Raw genomic sequence first — 25,112 nt, 5'->3', positions numbered from 1 at the left:
AGCCACTTGTTTAAATCATGAATTTTCATGAGTGTGGGCTATACCCCAGTAAACCATGCCACTATTCTTGATGGATCTAGTGTGTACTCTGGCCTGGGTTTCTGTCATGAAAATAACTAGAAGTTGGAGTTAGTTAGACTTGGAGCTGTAAGTTATGTAAACTCACGCATCTTATTCAAGCGCATTGCTTTTGGGTTAAGGTAGAACCTTGGGTTAATATTCTCACTTGAAATCCTAGAACCCTCTGTGAATCTCACTCATCACATAATTGGGAGTGTGTGTAACGTGATAAGTGATGGCAAAGGCATGCCTAGCGTTGTGTGTGTCTGCCACCTGTTGGACTGCTATACAATCAGCACTCATCCAAACTTTTTTATGTGATATGGTGTGTATGTAAGTAAATAATGTCAAATGATACTACAGTTATGTAATTTTAGTGCTGGCATAAATAATAATAAAAAAATGAAAGCACTGCACTTTAAAATCAGCATCAAACATTCTGATTGGTGTCTGTACATACCATTTTAATAGCATATTTAATCATTATGGTTCGGTCGTTGTCTAAGTTTCCAGGCATGGGCTACATAATTTACATCAGAGCATCATTTTGGCAGGAGACAGGAATATAAATCTGACATTGTGATCTTGAGGATTGTAAACAGATGATGATTAGATATTTTAAGAAATGTTGAGCCGATTAGTGAGAAATCCCTGACTCAGGACAGACTATTCACAGATGGGATTTTTGTGGAACAAGTTAATAGATGCTCAGTCCAGTAGTTCAATTAGTTTATGCTGCTAGTCCAGTCCCTCGTAAGTTGCTTTGGATAAAACCATCTTCCACACACTCATTCCTCATACATTTATCTAAAAAAAAAAAAAAATTGCAAATCGCATCTAAATTTAAATACAGTTCATAACACAAAAAAAGGTGCAATTTAATAAAGTGTTTTAATGTTTGAAGGATGTCAGTAAATGTTTGGGGGGGGGGGGGGAGACGAGCAGGCGCAACAGGGCCGCCTGTTTATGAAGCATTCTCTTCAAAGTAGCATTTTTGTGTTCAACATAATGAGCAACAATGGTTAGAAAAACCAGAGGAGAAATACCCTCACATTTTTATTAAAAGAACTCACTTATATCTTAAAACATGTGTTGCGGTGGAGGACAGGGGTTCTGGCCAGGAAAAAAGCACAGGGTAAGGACTGTGTGTGTGTGTGTGTGTGTGTGTGTGTGTGTGTATGTGAGTGTGTGCACGCACAGGCTGTGTGTGCCTGCACTGTGCAAATGTGCGCACATCGTGTGTGTGTGTGTGTGTGTGTGTGTTTTTGTGGTATATGTGTGTGTGTGTGTGTCTGTGTGTGTGTGTGTGCGTGTGTGTGTGTGTGACTGGGATGACCCTATATAGTCTGCTTGCCCAGAACTGGGCCTTCTCCCAATCGACCCTGGAAAGACTGGACTTCACCCCCCCTCATCCCTCTTTCCCGCTCTCTCTTTTCACTCTCCTTGCCATCTTTCTTTTTTCACCTCTCTCCATAGCCAAACAAACCCTCTTTCCTCCTGTGCTCTGACCACTACTCAAGCAGACACATATACATCTACATACGCATGCCCAGACCACCACGTGGCCACAACAACAGTATATCAATATACACGAGCACACACACACACACACACACACACACACACACACTTTCAACAGGTTTGCTGCCCTGCAATAATTCAGTGACAATTTGATTCCTCCTGTGGCGGCTACCAGCTACTCTACGCATAGCGGAATAAAGGCTCTACACATGCTCTCTTTTCTTCTTGCGGGGTGGGGAGTGTTCTTTCATTTTTGGTTCATTGTTCTGACACTTCTTGGGCATTTATATAGATTTGGATAATGAGAAAATGCCGTAGTTCCTGCATAATGACTAAATGTATTTAATTAAAGCTAACAACTTTGTAATAAATTATATTTGCATGGCAAAACCACCTGCCACCCCAATAAGTTAACTTTAACAAACATTTGTAACATTTAAGTTAAACCATATGCAAAAATTTATCCTCATTTACCAGCTAAAGTTTATGAGAAAACTGTATTTTCTGGAATGCTTACTTGTCGAGGACATTATGCTTCTTCATTGAAGTGCTGGTCAGCAATGTTTTTGTCCCAACCACAGTGATGATTAACCAGCCATGGTTCAGACTAGTCCCTCCATCTGCTCAAATGAGCTAGAGCTGCTTGCCTCATGTCCCCTGACATTGAGAAAAGACAGTCTCGGTTCAGTGGCCCCCGCTGGCAGGGATGTGGTCACACATAAGCTTTCTGAGCCTTCTGTACTATATGTATTTTCCAGTGCAGAATTGAACTTCATAATATGAGTTTGCATAGCATATCATGATTGCAGTCAGTTTGTGAACAACAGGATTGTGGAACTTGCGGACATTTTTGGCATTTATGCATGTCTTAAATTGACCAATGAGAAAAAAACAGAGGGCTTTTATTTGTGCAGGCAACCAAGCCAAGTTACATGGAAAGTTTGATTTAGTAATGATTTCAAACAACCCAACTAAATTATGGTCAAATCGTAAGCCTGTGTAATAATTGAATTACTCATTTATACCAAGAAAACTATTAGTATGTGGGAACATTTGGGTTTGAGTATGTTTTAGATTACGTAGCTTAGGCATATTTTAGGAAAACACCTTGAAATAACATTTGTTTTAATTATACATTCATAGTGAAACGAACAGTTGTATACAGAAGTGTACAGTTAGTGAATGAACAGTCAACTATTTGTTCATACAATAGCATTATGGGTCCACCTGCCTCAAAAACAAGCTTTAACTTCCAATGTCTCAGTCTAATTCCCCAAAACAGATGCAAAAAATGGATGCATTATGAATTTAATACTACTACTACTACTACTACTACTACTACTACTAATAATAATAATAATAATAATAATAATAATTATAGGGTGACAGTTTGATCCTGAGCTCTGGTTACTATCTGTGCAAAGTTTCACATCTTCTCCCCATATCCATGTACATATCCTCTGGTTTCTCTGGCAGTGAATTCGCTATGTTAAATTGCCCCTCGGCGTGAATGAGTTTGTGAAAGTTTGTGCATAGTGACCTGCAGTGGACTGGTGTGCCATTCAGTGTGCTGCCTTGCACTCAGTGTTCCTGGGATAGGCTCTGTATCTACAATGGTGCTTGAAAGTTTGTGAACCCTTTAGAATGTTCTACATATCTGCATAAATATGACCTAAAACATCATCAGATTTTCATACCTAAAAAGTCCTAAAAGTAGATCAAGAGAACCCAATTAAACGAAAGAGACAAAAATGTGATATTTGGTCATTTATATATTGAGGAAAATCTTAAAATATTACATATCTGTGAGTGGCAAAAATATGTGAACCTTTGCTTTCAGTATCTGATGTGACTCCCTTGTGCAGCAATAATGGCAACAAAATGTTTCCATGTAACTGTTGATCAGTCCTGCACATCGACTTGGAGGAATTTTAGCCCGTTCCTCAGTACAGAGCAGCTTCAACTCCGGGATGTTGGTGATTCTTTGGTAGAACGATTTGTGTGCTTAGGGTCGTTGTCTTGCAGCATGACCCACTTTCTCTTGAGATTCAGTTCACTTACAGATGTCCTGACATTTTCCTTGGTATAATTCAGAAATATATATAATTCAGAAATCATTGTTCCATTAATGATGTCAAACCATTCTGGCCCAGATGCAGCAAATATGTGTTGTGAAGATCAGACTTTATAGATTCCTGTTCTTTAAATTAAACATGGCACTCACTCACACTTGATTGTCATCCCACTGATTGAAAGCACGTGATTCTAATTTCACCTTCAAATTAAACTGCTAATCCCAGAGGTTTACATACTTTTGCCACTCACAAATATGTAATATTTCATTTTCCTCAATAAATAAATGAAAAAGTATACTATTTTTGTCTCATTTGTTTAACTGGGCTCTCTTTATCTTCTTTTAGGACTTTTGTAAAAAACTGATGATGTTTTAGGTCATATTTATGCAGAAATGTAGAACATTCTAAAGGGTTCACAAACTTTCAAGCACCACTGTACCTTGACCCAGACCAGGATAAAAATGGTTAATGAAAATGAATGAATGACTGAATGATAATTAATTCAACATAATGAGAAACATGAAAAAATATAATAAAAAATAGCAACCAAAAAAAAACAAAAAAAAAAAACAGCATTTTGTAAAAATGTATGTAAAAATAAGTGGTGACCATCTGAAGACTGAGTAAGACAAATTTATACAAATCTGTGACAAATGACTGGTTTGCAGACTGAGTGTGAAGAATGAGGCTATCAACAAATTCTCAACAAAGAGACGAGTTTATGCTTGTTAATGTTTAGTAGATAATCTATAAACACTGTATAGACTATCACATTTGCTTTAATTTTATCTGGTTAATCCAATATATGGTTGATGATGTTTAGATCATCTGATGATTAGCAACTCATCTCTAGTTCTTACACAATTTCAGATCCAGTCACTCTGAATCCAGTGGACTCTATTGCTATTGTTTATGACATGCTGTTGAAATATAGATATGTTATGCTGCTTCATGACAGTTTATAGACAGTCTAAACTAGATTATCAAAATAAAGGTTTACCTATTATTATTATACTCTGTATTATCTTGTGGCATGCAAGCATTTTGACAATTTTAGAGTGCATAGTTAAGGCTCAAAAATAGACATCTAAATGATAGCTAGGTGTAATCTATTTAAAACCAGAATTCAGAGACATAGATGTGAACTTTGATGATATTCCGATGAGAGATGACTCCATTTGTGACATAATTCATGGCTAGCTTCAGAACTGTGCTCAAAGGTCCAACCAGGGGCTTCACCTGTCTGACAACACCTGAGAAGAACAAAGTAAAGTCAAACATAAAGAAGATACAAGCAACTCTTTTGCAAATAAGCACTATACTGTCATTATTGATGATGATGGTGATACAATGTAAGGCCTTTTTAACCTGATAAGACATTTATGAGTCTCATTTAACTATTATAGCATTCACTGTGCTAAGGATTCTGTTATTGAATAATAATAATTCAATGAATGAGTGAATGAAACAATGAATGAATGAAACTATGTAAACAATTGTCAAGGTTTATAAGGCTTATTTCAAAAGGCATCAAGTGTCACACAATGTTTTGTCAGATTTGCTGTCAGATTAACATAATACATAATTCAATGGACAACGATTTTTGTTTACCTGAGGTTGTGTTATGATACTTATGTACTGATGCACAAATTCAAGACAACCGATTTGACAATATTTATTTCCTACATGCCCCTGCCATATGAGGGTGATGACATGACCAGTCAAACATAAAAAAAAAACACTTTAAGAGGGGAAAAATACACAACTTTACATTACTCAGTTATAGTATTATGACCATATGTTTTCATAAATATCTTTGCGAGGTTTGCATGTATTATTCTCAGACATCCCCCCCCCATTTTTTTTCAAGAACTACTGACCATCAGAACTTCAAAGCAAATATTGTAATCTTAGAATTATGACACGTGCAAAACTAATCTTTTGCTATGAAAATAACTCAAATATTACTCATATACTCATATCACTGCCAGACTTGTTTCTTTATCTTCATTCTAGTAACACAACTACCATGTAAGAGTATATTCAATAACTGTTAACAGTACACTCTGTGTTTGTTTGTTCTTTTCTTCTTTGATATTCTTACTTTGAGACAAGTCTTTCCACCAAATAGGTGGTCTAGAGAGACATCTCCTTTAGCATTTTTTGGACCCCTTTGTGCAAGGGTTGGGAGCATACTTACACTGGCTGGCAGTCTACACTGCACTTGTCTGTGTGACACTAGTGAAGTAGGCAAGACATAAGGTTCTCCACTTCCTCCCATCACAACCGAAGTGATTTAACTAAGCAGTCCATCTACAGAAAGTGGTTTGAGAACTGGGGTAAACCCTTCTGGATCCAATTTCCTTCTCTACTAAAGACAAGAAAAGTGTGACAAGAAATGTGTCAATTAAATCAGCTGTGGCCTGTAATGCAAAAGTCATTTCTGGCCACTTGCTTTATTTGATTACTAAATTTATAGCATAACAGCAGTTCCATGTAGCTGCACTGACTGATCTGACAATGTTTATGACAACCTTTTCCAAAGGCCTGTCAAGCAGTTTAACTAGCACTAGCAAGTTGTGCTGAGGCAGGTATCTGGAAACAAGAACAGGAAACAAGTAACAGTAACAGACAGAATCGTTTGTATAAATTTTAGGATGTTACACCTTCTGTTCACATGCATAGTTATATTAGATTTTGTGATACATTGGTTAACTGTTGGTAACTGTGGGTAAACTCTAAAGAATATACCATAGGGCGTGTGAACCTCACGCAAGTGGTGAGTTAAGCACATGCTTAGATAATGACTTCTTTGCCCTCTGCTCCCTCGAATCCATTCTTCCGTACACTAGGGGCTCTCTAATACAGTGCAAGACACATGTGCTGAGTGATTACATAATAGACTACAGAGTTCTAGGATTGCACAGACAGAAGTTATGCACTAATTAGTGATGAAATCACAGGTGCCTAAGAGTGGGGCAATAAACAAAAGGGGGCCCTTACTCCTCCAGAGGCTTGGGCCTCTGCCTCTATTCCCTTGACTAGGCCCCTGTGGATCTCCCCTCTTTCCTCTGAGCAACCAGGGAGTTACTACACAAGGTTTTACCTCCATGACAAGAAGTTGGCTTTGGGGTGTTTGTGTGAAGCTGGGAGAGGACTGGTTCTTATCTGGCACCTGGACTTTATCTTTCCTTTGCTCATAGTAGCACTGTAGTCAAGACCCCCATTCTCAAGTCTAAGACAAGTCCAAGACCAGAAATAGCTGAGATTGAGACTGAGTCATAAAAGGGTTGAGGCCAAGTTTCAGTCCAAATGAAAGAGAGACAGAGCAAAGATCAAGACTGAAAACCAGGGGCAAACTTATGGTGGTGGGGCTTGAACTATTGCTTTGGCCCTATACATATACACGAATCTACAACTGCTCCAACCAGAAAAATCAAGACTGCTATAACACAAAATATTAGCTACTACTGTATACAGCAGGTAATCTCTGAGCAGAGAGGGGGGGGGGGGGGGACGCATGCAATATGGAGAAAAAGAACAATGTGAGTAAGGAAATTCAGAAATTGCAAAAATGTCCAAAGGTGCACAGAGGCATAGTATAATCTAGACAATGTGCACAATAATGTATATGTATAATGTGATAATGTAAAATACAATAGCTGTTCATTACATGGGTTTAAATATGCCCAACTAGTGGATGTTGTAGAATACACTTTTAGTCGTACAACTAGTTTTAGAGCAGCTGTTCTAATAATATTCTCTATGCAATAGTTGGTTAGAATGTCTTGCAGTTCATAACGCCTGTGCAGCAAGATCCTAATGAACTCAGGTGGCTGCTAATGTCACAGTTTTCTTTTTTGCCGCAGTTTAGTGACAAACCCTAATGTTTCAGTGACACAGATACATGAAAAAAGATTTTACTAACTCTTAATCAGGAGTATCCTGACTTGTTAAATGGGTTTTGGATCTCCTTTTGATGTCACATCCAAAACATGTTGTTTTGCAATAGTTTGGCCTGCTAGTCCAAAGACCATATTTAGAAAGTGGCCAAGAGTGGCCAGCATTAATATTGTCTTTGATGGTATAACATATGAGTAGGACAGTAGGTGCACTGACCATCTAGTTATTCATATAATCTGTTCCTTTTTATGTCAAGATTGTAGTAATTTCCTGCACAGAGCGCATAATTCCCCCACAGAGACATTCTCCAACAGCTCATTCAAGTGCTTCCACAGAAAAGCGGAATACTTCCTCTCAGCTGGAGGCAGGATCTGGGCTGCAAAGACAAACACATGTTCAGTATTGGCTGAGTGAACTAAGTACACCACCATGTCTGAAGCATCTGTAGTAACATAAGTGGGCAGCTGGGTATCAAAAAGATCTACAGTTTCTAGCAACAAGTCCTATTTAATGTCCTTTTCAATGCATGCAAAGATGTTATGGAGAAGCACAGCTTCCCGATACTGCACTGCACAATCCACCAGAAGTTACACAAACTGATGCCCTTGAGTATTTGTGCCATGAGATGATTTAGTGTTTCGTCCTGACCTAAATGCCTGACCAAAAATGATATTGTTGTGGGACTGCTCCAAAGGGAAACCCCTGAGGGGAATCCTCACAAAGAGCATGGGGCCAGATATAGATTTGCCATTGTTAATCTTGGCATCACCTCCCCAGCAATAACCACACATATCCAAGATCTTGCTTCACTATGGCAGGACCCATCCACTAACATGATGTTTAAGAAGCCCTGGGATTTCAATTGGTTACCAAAATCAGTGGGTGGGTAAGCTAAGGACTTCCCACTTCCTCTACTGCTTTTGTCCCTGCAAATGGATAGTGTCAGGCAGAAGTGGATGTTTGTACATATGACCATGCCTGGTCCGGTGCCCCACCTTGCATCAGGCTTTGGTGGATCAAGGGTTGGTTGCAACCTGAATGCATTGATGTGATATTTAACTCCTTGGATACACAGAGGTAAGCAGTATATATCAGGTCAATCAGGGAAGCCTGTGGATGTCTCAGGGAGCTGGAGCAATGTTCCCATGCCTGTGATGGGACAATGGTGCTGTAAATGCCTTGGTTCTCTCAAATAATAGAAAAATAAAGGTAGGACAGGAAGTGTTCAGCTGTACTAACTGACCATTAATTATTTTCACCTGGTCAAACATATGCCTCAGTGTTTTGTTGCAGGACTGCTCCAAAAGGAATTCCCTGAGGGGAATCCTCACAGAGAGCATATGGTCAGACTTGGATCTATCATTGTTGGCCTGAGTGTCATCCTTCTAGAGAGAGCAATATATATGCCACACCTTGCTACACTATATCAGGACCCATACACTAGCATAATTTTTATGAACACCTGGTATTTCAATCAACTCATTCCCAAAATCAGCGGATGAATAGGCCAAAGACTAGCCCTTTCCCCAATTTAATGCTTTTGTCCCTGGAATTGGATAGTGACAGATGCCAATGGATATTTGTGTATATCCTCATGCCCTCTTCATTGCCCCACCTTCACATCAGGCTTTGGTATATCAAGGGTTGGTTGCAAATTGAATGCATAAATTTGATATGTAACTCCTTGGATACTCAGAAGTATGTGGCACCTCCCAGTTCAATCAGGAAAGCCTGTGGTGTATCAGGGAGCTGGACCAATGTTCCCACATCTGTGATGAGACATCAGTCTTGGAAATACCGGGGCTCCCCACCCGTCTGAGCCATACCACTTCACCTGCAGCTGCAGAGGATGGGCCACCTGCCCCATGAAACACTACCAGATGATCTTCTATGAGCTGGATGGCCTTGTCCAGTGTCACCAGCTATTTGTCTCCAGAGGAGAGCCACGTAATGAAATGCTCCAGCACCACCTGGTCCATGATTGTGCTGATATAACACCCCCCAGGGATGGACATGGACAGCCCATTGAGACTTAGGACATGCCCATGCTACCCCAGCATGCTCTAAAGTCCTAAAAGGTCTTGCATCATTTTCTAATGTACAGCAGATTCTTTGTGTATCCATACCCAATAGAAGTAGTGGAATGGTGTGCTACTTCACAGCTGACCATTGTAAATGGCAATCAAATGTTCTCCAGGATAGATGATAGAAACAGAGAAGGGAATAGTACTGGAAGTGTCACCAAATGTGGTGTTTGCATGTGTTATTGTTAGAATATAGGAAAACACAGACATGGTATGTGTGGTGTAACTGTTTGCACATGCTATGTAGACCTGGGGAGTGGGGGACACTTTAGAGTGTAACACATGAAGTCAGAGGAATGTGCATTGATGCATGTGGGCTTACACTGCTGTTATTAAAAAGCACACGGTTGAAATGATACGCTATCTCTTTATTATTCCACGTTACCAGAAACTATAACGTAACAGTATGCTGCAGCCAACTCTATTGTGTTTACTGTCTCTTTTTCTTCTCTCTGAGTAAACATTTGTTACTTCTTCTAGCTTAACTCTATCTAGTAGGTGAACATACACTGATCGGCCATAACATTAAAACCACTGACAAGTGAAGTGAATAACACTGATTATATAATTATGATGGCACCTGTCAATGGGTGGGATATATTAGGCAGCAAGATAACAGTCTGTTCTCGAAGTTTATGTGTGGGAAGCAGGGAAAATGGGCAAGTATAAGGATCTAAGTGACTTTGACAAGGTATGCAGTGGTTGATACCTACCAAAAGTGGTCCAAGGAAGTGGTGAAACAGCAACAGGGCCATGGGTCAAGGATGTGCCTGTCTGGTCCAATCCCACAGAAGAGCTACTGTAGGGCAAATTGCTGAAAAAGTTAATGCTTGCTAAGATATAAATGTGTCAGGGCACACAGTGCATCGCAGGTTGATGTGTATGGGGCTGCGTAACCGCAGACTGGTCGACGTGCCCATGCTGACCCCTGTCCACCACTGAAAGCACCTACAATGGGCACATGAGCATCAGAACTGGACCATGGAGCAATGGAAGATGATGGCCTGGTCTGATGAATCGCATTATGTGGCATCAGAATTCACTATGGGATGAAGGCAAGCCAACAGAGGTAGTGTGATGGTCTGGGCAATATTCTGCTAGGAAACCTTGGGTCCTGGCATTCAAGTAGATGTTACTTTGACACGTACCACCTACCTAAACATTGTTGCAGACTAAGTACACCCCTTCATGGCAATGTTATTCCCTAATGCCAGTGGTCTCTTTCAGCAGGATAATGTGCCCTGCCACACTGCAGAAATTGTTCAGGTATAGTTTGATGAACATGACAAAGAGTTCAAGGTGTTGACTTGGCCTCCAAATTGCCCAGATCTCAATCCGATCAAGCATCTGTAGGATGTGCTGGACAAACAAATCTTACTTAGGACAAACTTACTGGACTTAAAGGATTTGCTGCTAACGTCTTGGTGCCAGATATGACAACACACCTTCAGAGGTCTTGTGGAGCCCATGCAGGATGGGTCAGAGCAGTTTTGGTGGCACAAGGGGAACCAACACATTAATTGGGAAGGTGCTTTTAATGTTATGGCTGATAGGTGTATGCATAGCAGAACAAAGCATGCATGTACAAGTAAATACATAAGTAAATACTTTGTCATAAATATTTATAACAGTGTGCCTGCAGGTGGTATGATGGTAAATTGAATACTTTTAAAATTCTTTTAATGTCACTTCAAATTGAAATCCAGGTTTGCAATGATGATACACCAAATATAAAAGCATCCTGTTTCCAGGTATCTATAAAATAACTAATAAAAATGTTCACAGTTACTGTGCCTTTCTAATAGCAAATATAACAAGCGAGCAGCAATTACAGCAATGACTGATAGCATTTTTTATTTTTTATTTTTTTTTTTGATGAATGCCCCATTTCTGTTTTGTATGGTACTGTTGATCCTCAAAAACTGAGAAATCATCCCAGTTGCAGAGAATAGAAGAAAGAATATACAACCATTAGTCTAAATTTTAGAAGAATATTACCATAAAGGCAAGTGCTCCAGTATAAATATAAATTTCCTATATGGATCTTGTAGCATATATCATATGCAATACTTATAAAATGAATATGTGGTGTATAAATTGCATGCATGTTTCACACAAAAATTATTAAGGATTATTATTAATATAGGCTATGTTAAAGAGCTATAAGACATTTACATATATATTTAAAAAAAAAACAATGGTACTGTAATAGAATTATTGTAGAGTCTCAAATGAACAGTGTAATACTGTATCTATGAAAAAATATATATATTGCTGCTTATGAAAGTGGCTATGTAAAAACAGACAAACAAAAACTCAATCATATTTTATTTTGACAGACCTTTCTCCTATGGATTAGAAGATTCAAGTTAAGTGGATATGACAGTAGCTAATCTGCAGATACAAATCTAAAATTTCCACTTTAGCCCTCTCTAAGTAAGCCATGTCATATCATCACCATCATGATTCTGATGTTCTAACTTGTTCTTACAAGTTATCCTGAAAAGTCTCATAACACAACTTTATACCAACAAAAACAAATATCAGAAGGATAGAAGATGGCCAAAGTGACCAAAACAAACCTCAAAACCTTAAGAATGTTTTGCTTGATCAAATCAAACCGCAACAAAGATCAAACTGTGAGACTGTGGACATACTGTAAACTACATGCTTAATGTTTTGAAATGATCTCTTAGTGCTGGCAGAATAGTAAGTTCTCAAGTGATTCTCTTTCCTGCTGTGCATCAGTAACATGTGCAACTTTGGTGCATATCGTCAAAGCGACGTTTTATTATCCCTCTACCACTAGGGGGTAGAGGCCTTATGTTTTTGTGGTATCTGTCCATACATTAATGTGTCCATCCTAGATTCACAATAGCAAGAACTCAAGAACAAGTGGTTCATTGTTTGTAGAATTTAGACTGAATTATCATTGTATCAAGCAGATGAACTGATCAGATTTTGGAATTTCTTCCAACAGGGTCAAGGGTCCTTCATTTATATTTATATTTGAGTATATTCAAGACAAATTAGTAACAAGAAGGACCAGACTAGATGCTGTTGGCATTGAGTTTTATTTGTTGTGCTTGCAGCAATATTTAATATCTCCTAATGCTCAATGAATGATAAGTGTTGAGTTACATATTGTAGAAAATGCCAAAATGGTTGGTCTGAGCTAATTGATCATATTAATAAATATGAGGGTTTTTTCTTTTTTTTTGTTTGTTTGTTTTTTTATTTGTTTTTGTTTGTTTGTTTGTTTTGTTTTTGTTGTTGTTGTTGTTGTTGTTTTTAATTAAGACCAGTTAACTCAAGTTCACAGTTTATTTTTTTTCTTCAGTCATTTTCCATGAATCTATATTTTTCTTCTCAATCTACAGCAGTGTTGGGAAAGTAAACAAAGTATTTTCCACAAAGAAAAATCAGGTGAATGGCAGTAAGCATTTATCAATCCTGGTGGCTATAAAGGCTTCACTAGTGAAGGTTTACATGTAAACAGTACAATTTATGGTTTTATGGTTACACTAGCTTGGGTAAGAAGAATATGACAGGATCTGTAATGAGCAGGTTTAACACTAAGGACAAATGCAAAGTATGAGTTGCCTAACCGCAGTATTGGATAATGACATGCTAGCCAACAAGTTATCCACCAAAAGGGCATTGGAAAAAGCCCAAATGGCAAATACCACGGTTCAGTCTACAATAGAAAGTCCAGTAAGCTATCCCCAATGGGCCACCACAGAGGGTACAAAATGCCTGGGTAGGCGTGCTATGGGCAGTGTGGCCATCTTATACAAACACCCTTCAGCAACTGTAAAAGGAACATAGCTTTTGTCTTGCATATTCTGTCTAAAATGCTAGTTGCATGGTTGATTTCTCAAGCTCAATTAACAATAAATCACCATGTGCAAATGCACAAAATGAAAGTTATTTTTAGTGTTCAAACTACACATTAAATTCTACAACACATGCTCCACTGATTGAGATTGAAGCATGAATGGAAAATACAATTTGTTGTCAGTAAGATGATACTGTAGTTTGGTTATTGTCCCCTTCTCAAGTAACCCTACAACCCAGACTTCTAATGGCCAGTGTTATATCCATAATCATGCAGAACTGCAATTACTGAAAATGTTTTATTACAAATTATAAAATCGCATATTTTCAATCATAAACCTGATATTCCCTTTCTGAATGGTCGCAGAAGATAAATCTGCTGAGATGGATGCCCTGGCTCCCTGACTGAGCTCAGTCAGTGAATGATATCTGTCTGTGGAGGCTGTGGACCACCAGAGTAGAAAAACCCAAGTTTTAATTATTTATAGTAATTCTTACTCTGACAGGCACAGGAGTCTTCATGAAGTTGGCAATACTTCTCGTATACCTAATGATGCCATTTTGTGATTCATTCCCTGTTGTGTCGAATCCAAAAGACGTGTGTGTCGGCATAGTCTTTTCTAGCCTTGGTGAACCTATTGCTTTTACAATAACCAAAATTGAATCAGCTTTTCTTAGTGAATGTAGAGTTTCCACTAGAAGTCAGCCTGAGAATAGTATGACAAGGTAGGATTTACTAATGTAAGGCAAGCTGGCTTATATATAGCAAAATTTCCTGACCCCTCAGTTGTACATAATTTACTCATGGATCTCATGACAGTTGGAGACTCTTATATACTTATATACTTTTCTTTCAAAACATTCTTATTTCTTTTGTGTGTTACTTTAATAAGTGGTAGCAGTCAATGATAGACTGAAGAAATTATAAACAGACACACACACACACACACACACACACAATCCATTCAGAAAGCCTAACACGGTTACATTAAATTCCTTTGGTTTGTGTGAAGGACAGTAGCACAGACAACCTGTCTGTTGAGTCACTTCCCACCATGATGCCATTCCAATACAAAGTTATTTCATTATTTGAAGCTGAATCATACCACAGGTGCACATCCCTGTCAAGTGTTCTGAAATTTTATTTTAATTTATTTATCTTGATTATCTAATCATATTATCTATTTATGCTTTTAATCTCAATAAAAATTAATTCAGCCTGAGAACAGCCAAGCTGGATCCCCTTACGCAAAGAGACAACTGGTTTCATTTTTTCAGCAATCGTTCTTTCGGATGTTGGCCGATTCCCTAAAACCATGGCAGTCGGGGGGGACTCAAAAGTGTGCGGTTTTCTCTGCGCCTAAATTTTTGCTATGGTTATGTCACTGGTGGATCCTGCCAAAGTGTGATATGAGCACATGTGCAGAAGAAAAGGTCTGATGTAACAGTACTTTATTAGATAATATCAGAGGGGACTGTTAAGTAAAGGTGTGCATGGAAAGTCTCACATGTCCCTACGATCTGCATCCAACATACGGTTATTAAATAGTCTCATCCAATATGAAAAACATTTTGTTCATACGTACCTTAGAGGATGTAACGTACAGACAGTTTGTATGAGGATGAGGGGCCAGAAAAGTAAACTAATGGTGTTCAAAACAAACAGACAAAACTGAAGGTGCTAGCTTAATGTTTACATCATCTCATTCCTCACTTGAAAAGAGGCGTTAATTCTGATGCCTCAGCAAGGTTTAGTTTTGCAGTTTGTTCTAACTGTCCATGCCGACAGTGTTTTCACTCAGATGTGAGAGCCATGAGAAACCTTCCACAGTTCAGACAGTGATGGATGTGAGAAGAAACTGATGCACTCTCTTTTCATGTGTGTTGCTTGGCAGAAGAAAACTCCAAACAAAAACGAAAAGGACATTTCTTAGCCACATCTAGTTGTGACCAGATATTTCCAATAAGGAAATTCTAATTGACTGTAATAATGTGCCACTGCAGGAAATGAAAACTAATGGAGAACTGAAGAAAATAATTTCATAATCTCAGTTATCTTAAACAACTGAAGGATATGGGATACAAGATTTTATTTATTTATTTATTTATTTATTTATTGACAAAATGGCTTTTAAGACTTTTTGTGAACACTGGCAAATTTATTTCATATGCTATTTTCATAATTTATCCATTGTCGTTATGCTCAGACTTGTGATACCTCTGTCTTTGTCTAAGCCACTGTAGGTCTTTGGTGTAAGAAAGAGCCACAGCTTCCTTTGCATTAATGGTGAAACTCTGCATGTGGGAAAATGGGGATCTTCACAAGAAAGGCAGATGAGGTTTTTATGTGGTGGCCAACTTTGTGGCTCATGTGCCAAGCTAGACACTACAGAGGACTAGACGGAAAAGTATGTAACAATGAGCAACTGCATGAATCACACATCATGACATGATATTAGCATTCCACAGAACTATGGCTGCCTGCTGTTTGAATTACTTGCAATTATGTGCAATGTTTTGTTTGACTCTACCAACAGCATCAACATTTACCTTCTGATTTGGGGCATTTAAAGATATCGGTTATTATCGTTTAATAATGGGGTGACTCATCTATTAAAAGGAAAAACTGTTATTACTGATCAGATTGACACAATGAATGTACATATGTCTGGGCAGGTTAACGTTTTTTGAGAGCCTTCCTTGATGTATTATCATAAACCATTATTGTGAAAGCTTTAACCAGAAATTCATGTGACCTTCCTGTAACAAATAGTCACCCATATAATAGAAGATCAAGTGTCTTCTGCATTTTTACTTGTCAGTCTCACACACGTTTTCCTCAGTGTGCCTAGTTTTGTTATCCCTCCTATCATCCAGTTCAGGAAGACATTACAACAATAACATTTTGGTCCCTGAAAATGGTTTTGGGATATTTCTAAGCAGACATGAATAAACAAAGCTAGCAGTCACAGAGTCAAGTGAAGTCAGCTCTGCCACAAGAGAAAAAAAAAATGTCCATGAACTTAGTGAGTGAAAAAAGTGCCTCATTCATCTAAATGGATGAACAGAACATGAACAGCTTTTCTCTAGAGGGGCCATGTAAAAGCTGAAGTGACCACAAAAGATGCAAGAGACTCTTAAGGCCTATCATCAACTGAACCAGTGCTGGAAGAGTGGTGTCACGATCACCTAAGTGGAATAAGCATCTACATGCTGTTTCCAAGCCTCTCAGTCTTCTTGTCCCTCTCTCCCACACAGAGACACATATGCAATTGGTTTGTTTAAAAAAAAAAAAAAAGGCAGGAGAATCTTTCGTAATGCAAAATTAGGTCAGAAAACCACTTGAGGCAAATTAAATTTCCAGAGAACTGGGCCCCAGGGTTCAGCCTGTGATCATTGGGCATTGTTAAGCAGATGCCAGAGTGCCACTTACCCACAATCATGCCATGTTCAAAACGTTTAATGATGTCAAACGAGTTCTGGATGTTTCCCTCTTGAATGTCATAGACGATCTCTGGGGTATCCATATGTGGATAGTGGGATGGGGTTATGGATCTCAGGAAAACAATTTCTGGCAAGAGAAATAAGAATTAAAAGAATTTTTTTTAAAAGTCACTGAAAATGGAATGAAATCCTTGTGTCTCGACCTGAAAGTCAATGTTTTTTGGTGATAAAGAATCATATAATTCACATAAAAGTATTTGAAGTAGTGTACCTTCTGGTTTAGTGAACTCTCTAAATGTTGGCAGAGAGATGACAGTGTGTGAGACAGAGTGAACAGGGTCCAGCACACAGGTGATATCATTGGGTTGACAGGACTTTATACAACGGATGATGTCAGAGCGATCAACCCTTGGTCTGCTGAAAAGAAGAAGGAAATGTCTTCCAATGCAGTGCTTAAACCATTTGCTGATCTAGTACACATTCTTATTCTTTGTGATAATGCAATCGAGCACAGTGTTTCATCTGAACTGATGATTAAATGAACAATAATAGGGTGCCTTCCAGGGCAACTCAACTCACCACAGATCCTGATGCCCAACAGGCAAGTGAAAAGTCCACTATAAAAATATTATCTAAACAAATACAGTGCGCATTCTTAAAATGGGACTTGCATTTTAGCCAATCATGTTTTGCGGTGAGGAATCAAAATAGAATCACACAAGAGGAAAAAGACTTGGTGGTCAAGTTTCCTGTACTAGCCACTCATAGTTCTTTGCATTTCTCCTGTCAGGGTGAAGTTCTGACACTGATCTAAAGCCTGTTCAAGAAAATATTTGGTTTTGTGGAGCAGACCCAGCTTCACATCCAATAGTCTTATGCAGAATTTATGGGCAGAGGGAGTTGAGTCTTTGGAGACTCTGACTAGACGACTCCCATGTTTTAGCAGGCCTGTGCAATGGATTTACTTAAGACGTTGTTTGTGTCACAGGATAATCAGAAGCAGCTTTGGTAAAAAGCCAGAATGATGCACAGAAAAAGTGTTTTGTTGCCTCAGTATTTTCCCCATGCCATACACGTGCTTTTGCTCATGCGTTTGGCTTATTAACATTTCAAAGGAAAACATCAGCTAAAGTGATTTCTTTATTACTGTATTTACTAAGTGAGAGAATAAAACTGACCTTTCGTCAACACATGTACACTGAGAAGTTCGCAAAATATCATTATACACATGTCCCACTCTTGTTTTCTTGTTCCTGCCTTAACCCATTTACATCTGGTTAGTAATAATAATAAATAAAAAAAATAGTAACAGCTCCTTCATCCAGATACTTGTGCAGTCATATATGAGCCAATCTAATGTTTCACTGTGGTTATCAGCAATACAATTTCTCAGACAAAGAGTGTTCATAGGATTCCTTTGCCAAGTACTGTTAAATAATTTATTCTATTTGAGAACAACAGTAAGATACAATTAAATCATGTATGGTTATTTGGCCTCTAAATGAAACACCAAAGAATACACGGTGGTGTTAGGGCTGAGATTAGTTAACCTTCCATCACTGCTTTCTTTCATCGGGATGCAGAAGCTGCAGCTAAACCTCAAGGCCTGGATTGGGTTACAGGCGTTCTTTCATGCTGAGAGGGGAGAAGCCCCTGACAGAAAAAGTCAAGCCACCACTGGGCATGGACTTGTAATTAGCAATTAGCGGGTGGGTCCACGTTTTGCTTAGATCAGAGCCAAAACCACAAAATGTTCTCCTCACCCATAATAACTCGCCTTGTGCACGGCACGCACAGAAGACAACTCGTAGAACTCATGGCAAGCGTTACGACTGACCATAGACTGGATTTACAAGGACATAAAGAACTGAACTGAACTCCTACTTTTAAGTTAGCATCTAACATCAAAGCTGACATGATTCTAATTATGCTTCATAATCATACAGGAGGTGGTCTCAAGATACACTTGAGAAGGAAAACATCTCTTTTTTTATGTCAGACCCTATGGTCAAACACGAGATCCTTTTTTTCTGGTCATTATTATTTATAGTCAGCATGTTGATAAAGTCCCAACACAAACTCTGAAGCCCATCATTCTTGGTGCACAGTGGTGATGCTGCTGCACCACAAATTGTGCAGACCACCATCCAGTGCCCAGTCCCATAACTCACTGTCAGAAAGTAAGTAGCACACATCTATGCTTTTTTTTTTTTTTTTTAATCAATATTTTAAGAATGTGCTGTGCCTGACATGATTACCCAATACTCAAATTATTTTGAATGTTAATTGGATTCATGGCATTAAAATGACTGTTATATTCAAAATAGAATAGTAAATCAACATACTAAGAAAACCCCAAACTGGTAGTTATTTCAGGCACACTTGCTTGAATGTCTTTTAAATTAATTAAATTGTGAAAACATATCACTTAGACATTCTCATTTTATTATGCTGCAGAAAAAAAAAATAGAAACAGACGAAAAAATAGTACAGCATCTCCTTATGAATGGATGACAGGGGATAGCTTTGTTTTTCCAAAAGCTCCATCTAGTGGCTCTAAATTATAAACACAAAGAAAATAGAACTGTAATTTAATGACTGTCCGGATTTGAATCAAAACTGCTCATAAAATATTCACTTAGCACTGGCCAGACCAAGACACAGATTATCTACTATTAGAGAGAATTATACTATTAAGCGGATTGTCTACTGCTTATGTGTGTGTGTGTGTGTGTGTGTGTGTGTGTGTGTGTGTGTGTGTGTGTGTGTGTGTGTGTGTGTGTGTGTCAATATGTCAATACTATTTTCTGTTTGTGCCAATAATTGTAAAATGTGTTTGGAGAAATATATATTTCTTATATTACTCATTTATAATGATGCATTCTTTTTATTTCAAGACAATATATTTTATGGGTAAATTTCCCAAACTGAAGGTTAGGTGCCTCTCATAAGATCAACATAGGAAATGAGACATTTAAAGGTACTAAAGGTACTTCCAAGTAATCTTGGAAGTCGCATATGGCATACAGCCATAGGTGAGCCCAACTGTAAAACCATCCCTCTTCTGATGCGCCCCCTACTCATACAGTACATGAATATCAGATATCTATGTAAAAACCCATATAAAGTATTTTTGATTTAACCAAACCTGAGGAGACCATATCTGTTATTGATGATGCCTACATAAATTCAGCATACTACCAATAAAACCAGTAAGTGTAAGATGTTTCGAAAATCATCCACACTCATTAATTAATACATTATTGCTGTTTCAGAGTAATTGTTTACTTTAATTGTTTCTAGGTAGGAAGAATTAATGCAAAAAAAAGTTTTCTAAGGATTAGTAATCAATTTATCATCATGGAAATGGACTGAATTGCTTAGGTCTTCTTCAGTTACAAACACCCGTATTTTGGAAAGATAGGTGCTGAGATTCCCAAAGCGCCACAGTTTCATTTCCAGTAAGATTTCAAAGTCCTGCGGCACAGAAATTGGCTTCTGAACCACAATGACACCTCCGTTCTCTAGCCTCTGTGCCGCAAAGTAGCCTGCCTGGTTTCCGTCCACTATGGCCACCTGCAGATTGTCCCCAAGCACAGTGTTGGAGGGGCCCATGCGGAAGATGTTGGTGGGTACAGGGATGTTGGTGGGAAAAGTGAGGTGGTAGTAGGTTATTCTCACAGGCAAGGCCAGGCATTCACTAGTCTCATTGCAAGGCAAGCGTTCACAGCGACTGCAAAATGGGACACAGAGAGATGGAGGAAAGAAGATGAAAGAAGGAAATGTTAGGGTGATGCAGTGCTCGACATGCAGTGAAGGTAAGGAATGGCATATGTATGGTGTAAACAAAGCCATCATGATTTTCGCCCTTTCTCTTAAGGCTTCTTAGTTAATATCTACAGTGTACAGTGTAATACAGCTTGCTTTTAAATATACAGTAGTGCACCTTAAATGTCTATATGATGCGTTGTTCCCAGATTGTCTTTAAACCATCTTAATGTTTCAGAGAACACAAACCTCTTGTTTCCATCTTCTATCTTTCAAAGCTTACAAAATACAGGCTACATTAGTCAGTTGCAAACGTTAGGCATGAGGATCCATTAAGCCATTATTACTCTATTGCATGCAGTGTTTCAGTGAGAAAGAAGCCCACAGAATTGCACTGCGCCCACCCATCAAACATCTTTGTCATTTCTCCAACATTTTGTCATGTGCAGTCATCTGATGCCATTTCATAATAAATCTTGTGTTTGCTTATATTTAGTATAAATCCATGATACTTACGTTTCACTTGAGCGCCTGTAGTTGGGAGGACAATCGAAATTCAGACATTTGAATCCTCCTTGAACGTTAAAGCAACTCTCCGTCTCCGAGCAAGTGTGTGTCCCTGTCACACACTCATCAATATCTACTCATGAAAAAGACAAAAGACAATATTAATAGACTTGTAAGTCCTTACTCATGGTTGAGTTCCATGGTTGTCCAAGTTTCATTTCAGGACACATACTCATTAAACAAATAATTTTTTTGGGTAGAGACTAGCAGTGGTCTACTTGTTGGTCTAATACACATATCTCACAAAATCAGAGTAAAATGTGGTTTACAATTTGAAAAAAAAAAAAAAAATGTTAATGGCTTCCAAATGTATTATAGAGTAAAATCATCTGCAGACAATTTAGGCTTTTTTTTTATTTTATTTTTTTTACCCTGGCAGCTGCGTCCATTAGGGGCAAGCGTGTAGCCATCGGTGGGACATGTGCAGTGGAAGCTGCCTGGTGTGTTGTGGCAACGGTAGGAACAGATGTGCCCTCCAGTAGGCAAAGCACACTCATCAATATCTGAGGAAAGAGAATGCATTCCAGTTAAATTAAAACTTTTATAAAAATTTAAATGAAAATTAATTTATTGTACCTACCTTCACACGTAGATCCATCCACATCACTCAGTTGGTAGCCTCGGCGGCAGTAGCACTGGTAGGAGCCGTAAACGTTGGCACACTCTTGACTGCAGGGACTGCTCTCACACTCATTGAGGTCTGAATGTCAGCCAGCCAGAGGGTGAGAATATTCATAATTGTGCTTCTCAAGAGCTTGATTCAGTACAACTCAAACTCTAACTATTGTATTAGTTTGTAAAGCATTTGTTACAAAGCTTGCTCCTAGCAGTTTACTATTCTGATAGTTTAACTCTAAATTTACACTATTATACCTGATTTATCAAATAATCAACTTTACAAGTGTGTAATTATTAGAATCATTTTAAATCAGAGTGCTACATGAATCTTACCATTACAGTTCCTGCCATCACTGGCTAACTTGAAACCTGTGGTGCAGCTGCATTTGTAGGACCCTATGATATTGTCACACTTATGTGCACACAGGCGACCAGGATAGTGCCGGCATTCATTAATATCTGAAATCAGAGAAAAAGTATGAGAGTAAATATGTCTGTCTAATAGAATCATTTATTAAAAAATGAAGGCCCAGGGAATAAACAGTCATCTATCTGTTAGAGTTTACTGATAACCATAACACTGGAAAAAGTGTACATGAAAGCCTCGGCTCAACCATGTCCCATCTTTCATTTTAACTAGCTAGCTAAAATGTACACTATACAGCCAAAAGTTTGTGGACACCTGACTATCATACCCATATGTGCTTTTTGAACATTGCATTCCAGATAAAGTCCCCACTTTGCTGTTATAATAACCTCCACTATTCTGGGAAGACTTTCCACTAGATTTTGGAGCGTGGCTGTGGGGATTTGTGTTCATTCAGCTACAAGAGCATTAGTGAGATCAGACATTGATGTTGGGTGGGGAGGTCTGGGGTGCAGTCACTGTTCCAGTTCATCCCAAAGGTGTTCAGTGGGGTTGAGGTCAGGGCTCTGTGCAGGACACTCAAGTTCTTCCACTCCAAACTTGGCAAACCATGTCTTAATGGATTTTTCTTTGTGCACTGGGGCATTGTCATACTGAAACATATTTGGGCTCCATAATTCCAATTAAGGGACATTGTAATGCTACAGCATATAAAGACATCCTAATCAATTTGGGGAACACCCACATATGGATGTGATGGTCAGGTGTCCACCTGCTCTGACATATAGTGTTGCTCTGGAATAGAGCTAGAGATGATGTACTATAAGACTGAAACTGGAAGAGGAAACTGAATGTAAATGTAATTCATAATGTAAAATCGTGCTCTCACCCTCACAGACCCTGGTGATGCTGTTAAAGTTAAAACCAGCTTTGCATTCACAGCGGTAAGAGCCCACAAGGTTAACGCAGCTGTGACCAGCACACACATCATCTGTACCAGCACACTCATCAATATCTGAAAAGCATATGAACAACCTTACTCAACTGTTGCATCTCATGTTTGCATAGATAGATAGATATATAGATAGATAGACAGACAGATAGATAGATAGTTAAGATAGATAGATAGATAGAAAGATAGAAAGATAGATAGATAGAAAAGTCACAGGTAAAAAAGGTCAATAATTAAGATAAAACAGATAGATAGATTGATCCACTAATCTGTTTTTCCATACCCACGCAACGTGTGCCCTCAGCATTAAGGTGGTATCCACGGCCACAGTTAACAGAGTTCCTCTGGCATGTGTATGAGCCAACAGTGTTCAAACACACCTGACCAGCTGGACATGGTGCTGTCACACTCAGACACTCATTGATATCTGAGGCACAAAGAAGAATATACATTTAAGAAAATCTCTTCTTCATAATGTAGATCATACTACATGCATGGTGTTATATAAGTAATCTATGAAAGGGCACATGGATTTTTTTTATCACTGAACTAAGTGTAATTTTGTGTGCACTCAAGGATACTGCCTCATTTTGTTGTGTAATATGCATAATGATAATAAAGTTGACATTGATTTCTGTTTCTAAACTATTTAATTTATATATGGAAGATTATGTACTTGGTTACATGGTGACACCATTTGGTCACCTGCCAATTCCCACCCACCAGTCAGCTCTCCCTATCATACGCCAGTTACCAGCTGAAGAGGGGGAATGGGTGAAGCCAGCCAATAACATCTTTTCAAACTGCTGTTCATGCTGCGTCAATGGGCAGAGTAATACACTCGGAGGAAAGTGCTGTTCACCTTCTGTAGACATGAGCCTTGGATGGCACAAATGTCATTTTTGACTCAAAAGTGTTTGCTCTGTTAACTTGACAGTTACGTTTAAAAATATGGCAGATATTGTGATATAGTACATCTCTTTCATGAAACATTTAGCATATAACCAAACATCAATTTACATAGGATTTAATAGATTTGTAAATAGATGCTTGTTTGCATTAAATTATAGCCACACATGCACACATGCACACATGCATATAACACCATCAATTACTTAATGTCATTTCCAAAATAATGGGCCAAATCTGGAATTTTATGTTTACACAAATGCTTAAAATGCTGTAACTTGATGTTGACAACACTGTCTAGGATGCTGCGATGCACGTGTTTTAAGACAATGAGCAGTGGGGCCAGTGTTGTTCTGAAATCCCTGACTGTGATTTTAAACAGAATAATTATTGTATCTACATCTAATGGATCTAAATAAACATTATATCATTAAACTTTAATAAGGAGTATGTGGATTGTAGCTGCTAATTACCAATGCAGCTGCCTAGAGCATCCTGTATGAATCCCATATGGCATTGCACCTTCGGCCGGCAGCGGAATGACCCCGGCGTGTTCTGGCACTCAAACTCCAGAGGACAGTTATGAGTGTTTGTCTCACACTCATCAATATCTAAATGAAAAAGACAAGAAAACAGATATTCAGTATGTGGTTGCATGCACATTTTTAGTCATTATTTCTCCTGAGGCTGAAGAAAGGCTTGATTAACCTTTTAAATCAAACTTAACACATTTCCATTAAGAATTAGCCTTGGACTTGATGTTTAGGTGTGTTAAATGACCTTTGCAGCTGTTGTTGTCAGTGAGCTCATAGCCTGTGCCACAGCTGACCTCCCTCTGGCAGCGGTACGAGCCCTGAGTGTTAATACAGCGTTCACCAGGATTGCAGTGATGAGAGCCCAGCAAACACTCATTAATGTCTCCAAAGAGGAATCATACGGGAGAGTGTATGTGTGGGGGTCAGGGTATAAGAAGAGAAAGAAAGACAATAACGGGTCATGATCTGTGA

At 38.5% G+C, this 25,112-nt stretch overlaps 1 protein-coding gene across 3 annotated transcripts in view; it reads right to left on the bottom strand.

The window, feature by feature from the left end:
* Positions 1 to 2,689: 2,689 nt before the first annotated feature.
* The window catches only part of fbln1 (fibulin 1), a 30,062-nt gene continuing 7,639 nt past the window's right edge, over positions 2,690 to 25,112 (bottom strand). The window contains exons 7-17 of one of the 3 annotated variants that reach the window (XM_053641793.1): positions 24,886 to 25,023; positions 24,579 to 24,716; positions 23,480 to 23,623; positions 23,134 to 23,259; positions 22,211 to 22,336; positions 21,840 to 21,959; positions 21,631 to 21,762; positions 21,209 to 21,332; positions 17,196 to 17,338; positions 16,914 to 17,051; positions 2,690 to 4,909 (exon numbers count right to left, since the gene is read on the bottom strand). In XM_053641793.1, the coding sequence (XP_053497768.1) occupies positions 4,770 to 4,909; positions 16,914 to 17,051; positions 17,196 to 17,338; positions 21,209 to 21,332; positions 21,631 to 21,762; positions 21,840 to 21,959; positions 22,211 to 22,336; positions 23,134 to 23,259; positions 23,480 to 23,623; positions 24,579 to 24,716; positions 24,886 to 25,023 (1,469 nt within the window). In that variant the 3' untranslated portion in view covers positions 2,690 to 4,769. Of the gene's footprint in view, positions 4,910 to 16,913; positions 17,052 to 17,195; positions 17,342 to 20,187; positions 20,658 to 21,208; positions 21,333 to 21,630; positions 21,763 to 21,839; positions 21,960 to 22,210; positions 22,337 to 23,133; positions 23,260 to 23,479; positions 23,624 to 24,578; positions 24,717 to 24,885; positions 25,024 to 25,112 lie in introns of those variants that run through there. The other 2 variants (XM_053641792.1, XM_053641794.1) reach the window with 2 other exon arrangements.

The sequence above is a fragment of the Ictalurus furcatus genome, chromosome 14 (assembly GCF_023375685.1).
Source record: "Ictalurus furcatus strain D&B chromosome 14, Billie_1.0, whole genome shotgun sequence".
Classification (NCBI taxonomy): Eukaryota; Metazoa; Chordata; class Actinopteri; order Siluriformes; family Ictaluridae; genus Ictalurus; species Ictalurus furcatus.
This window is presented reverse-complemented; position numbering and strand designations above follow the sequence as displayed.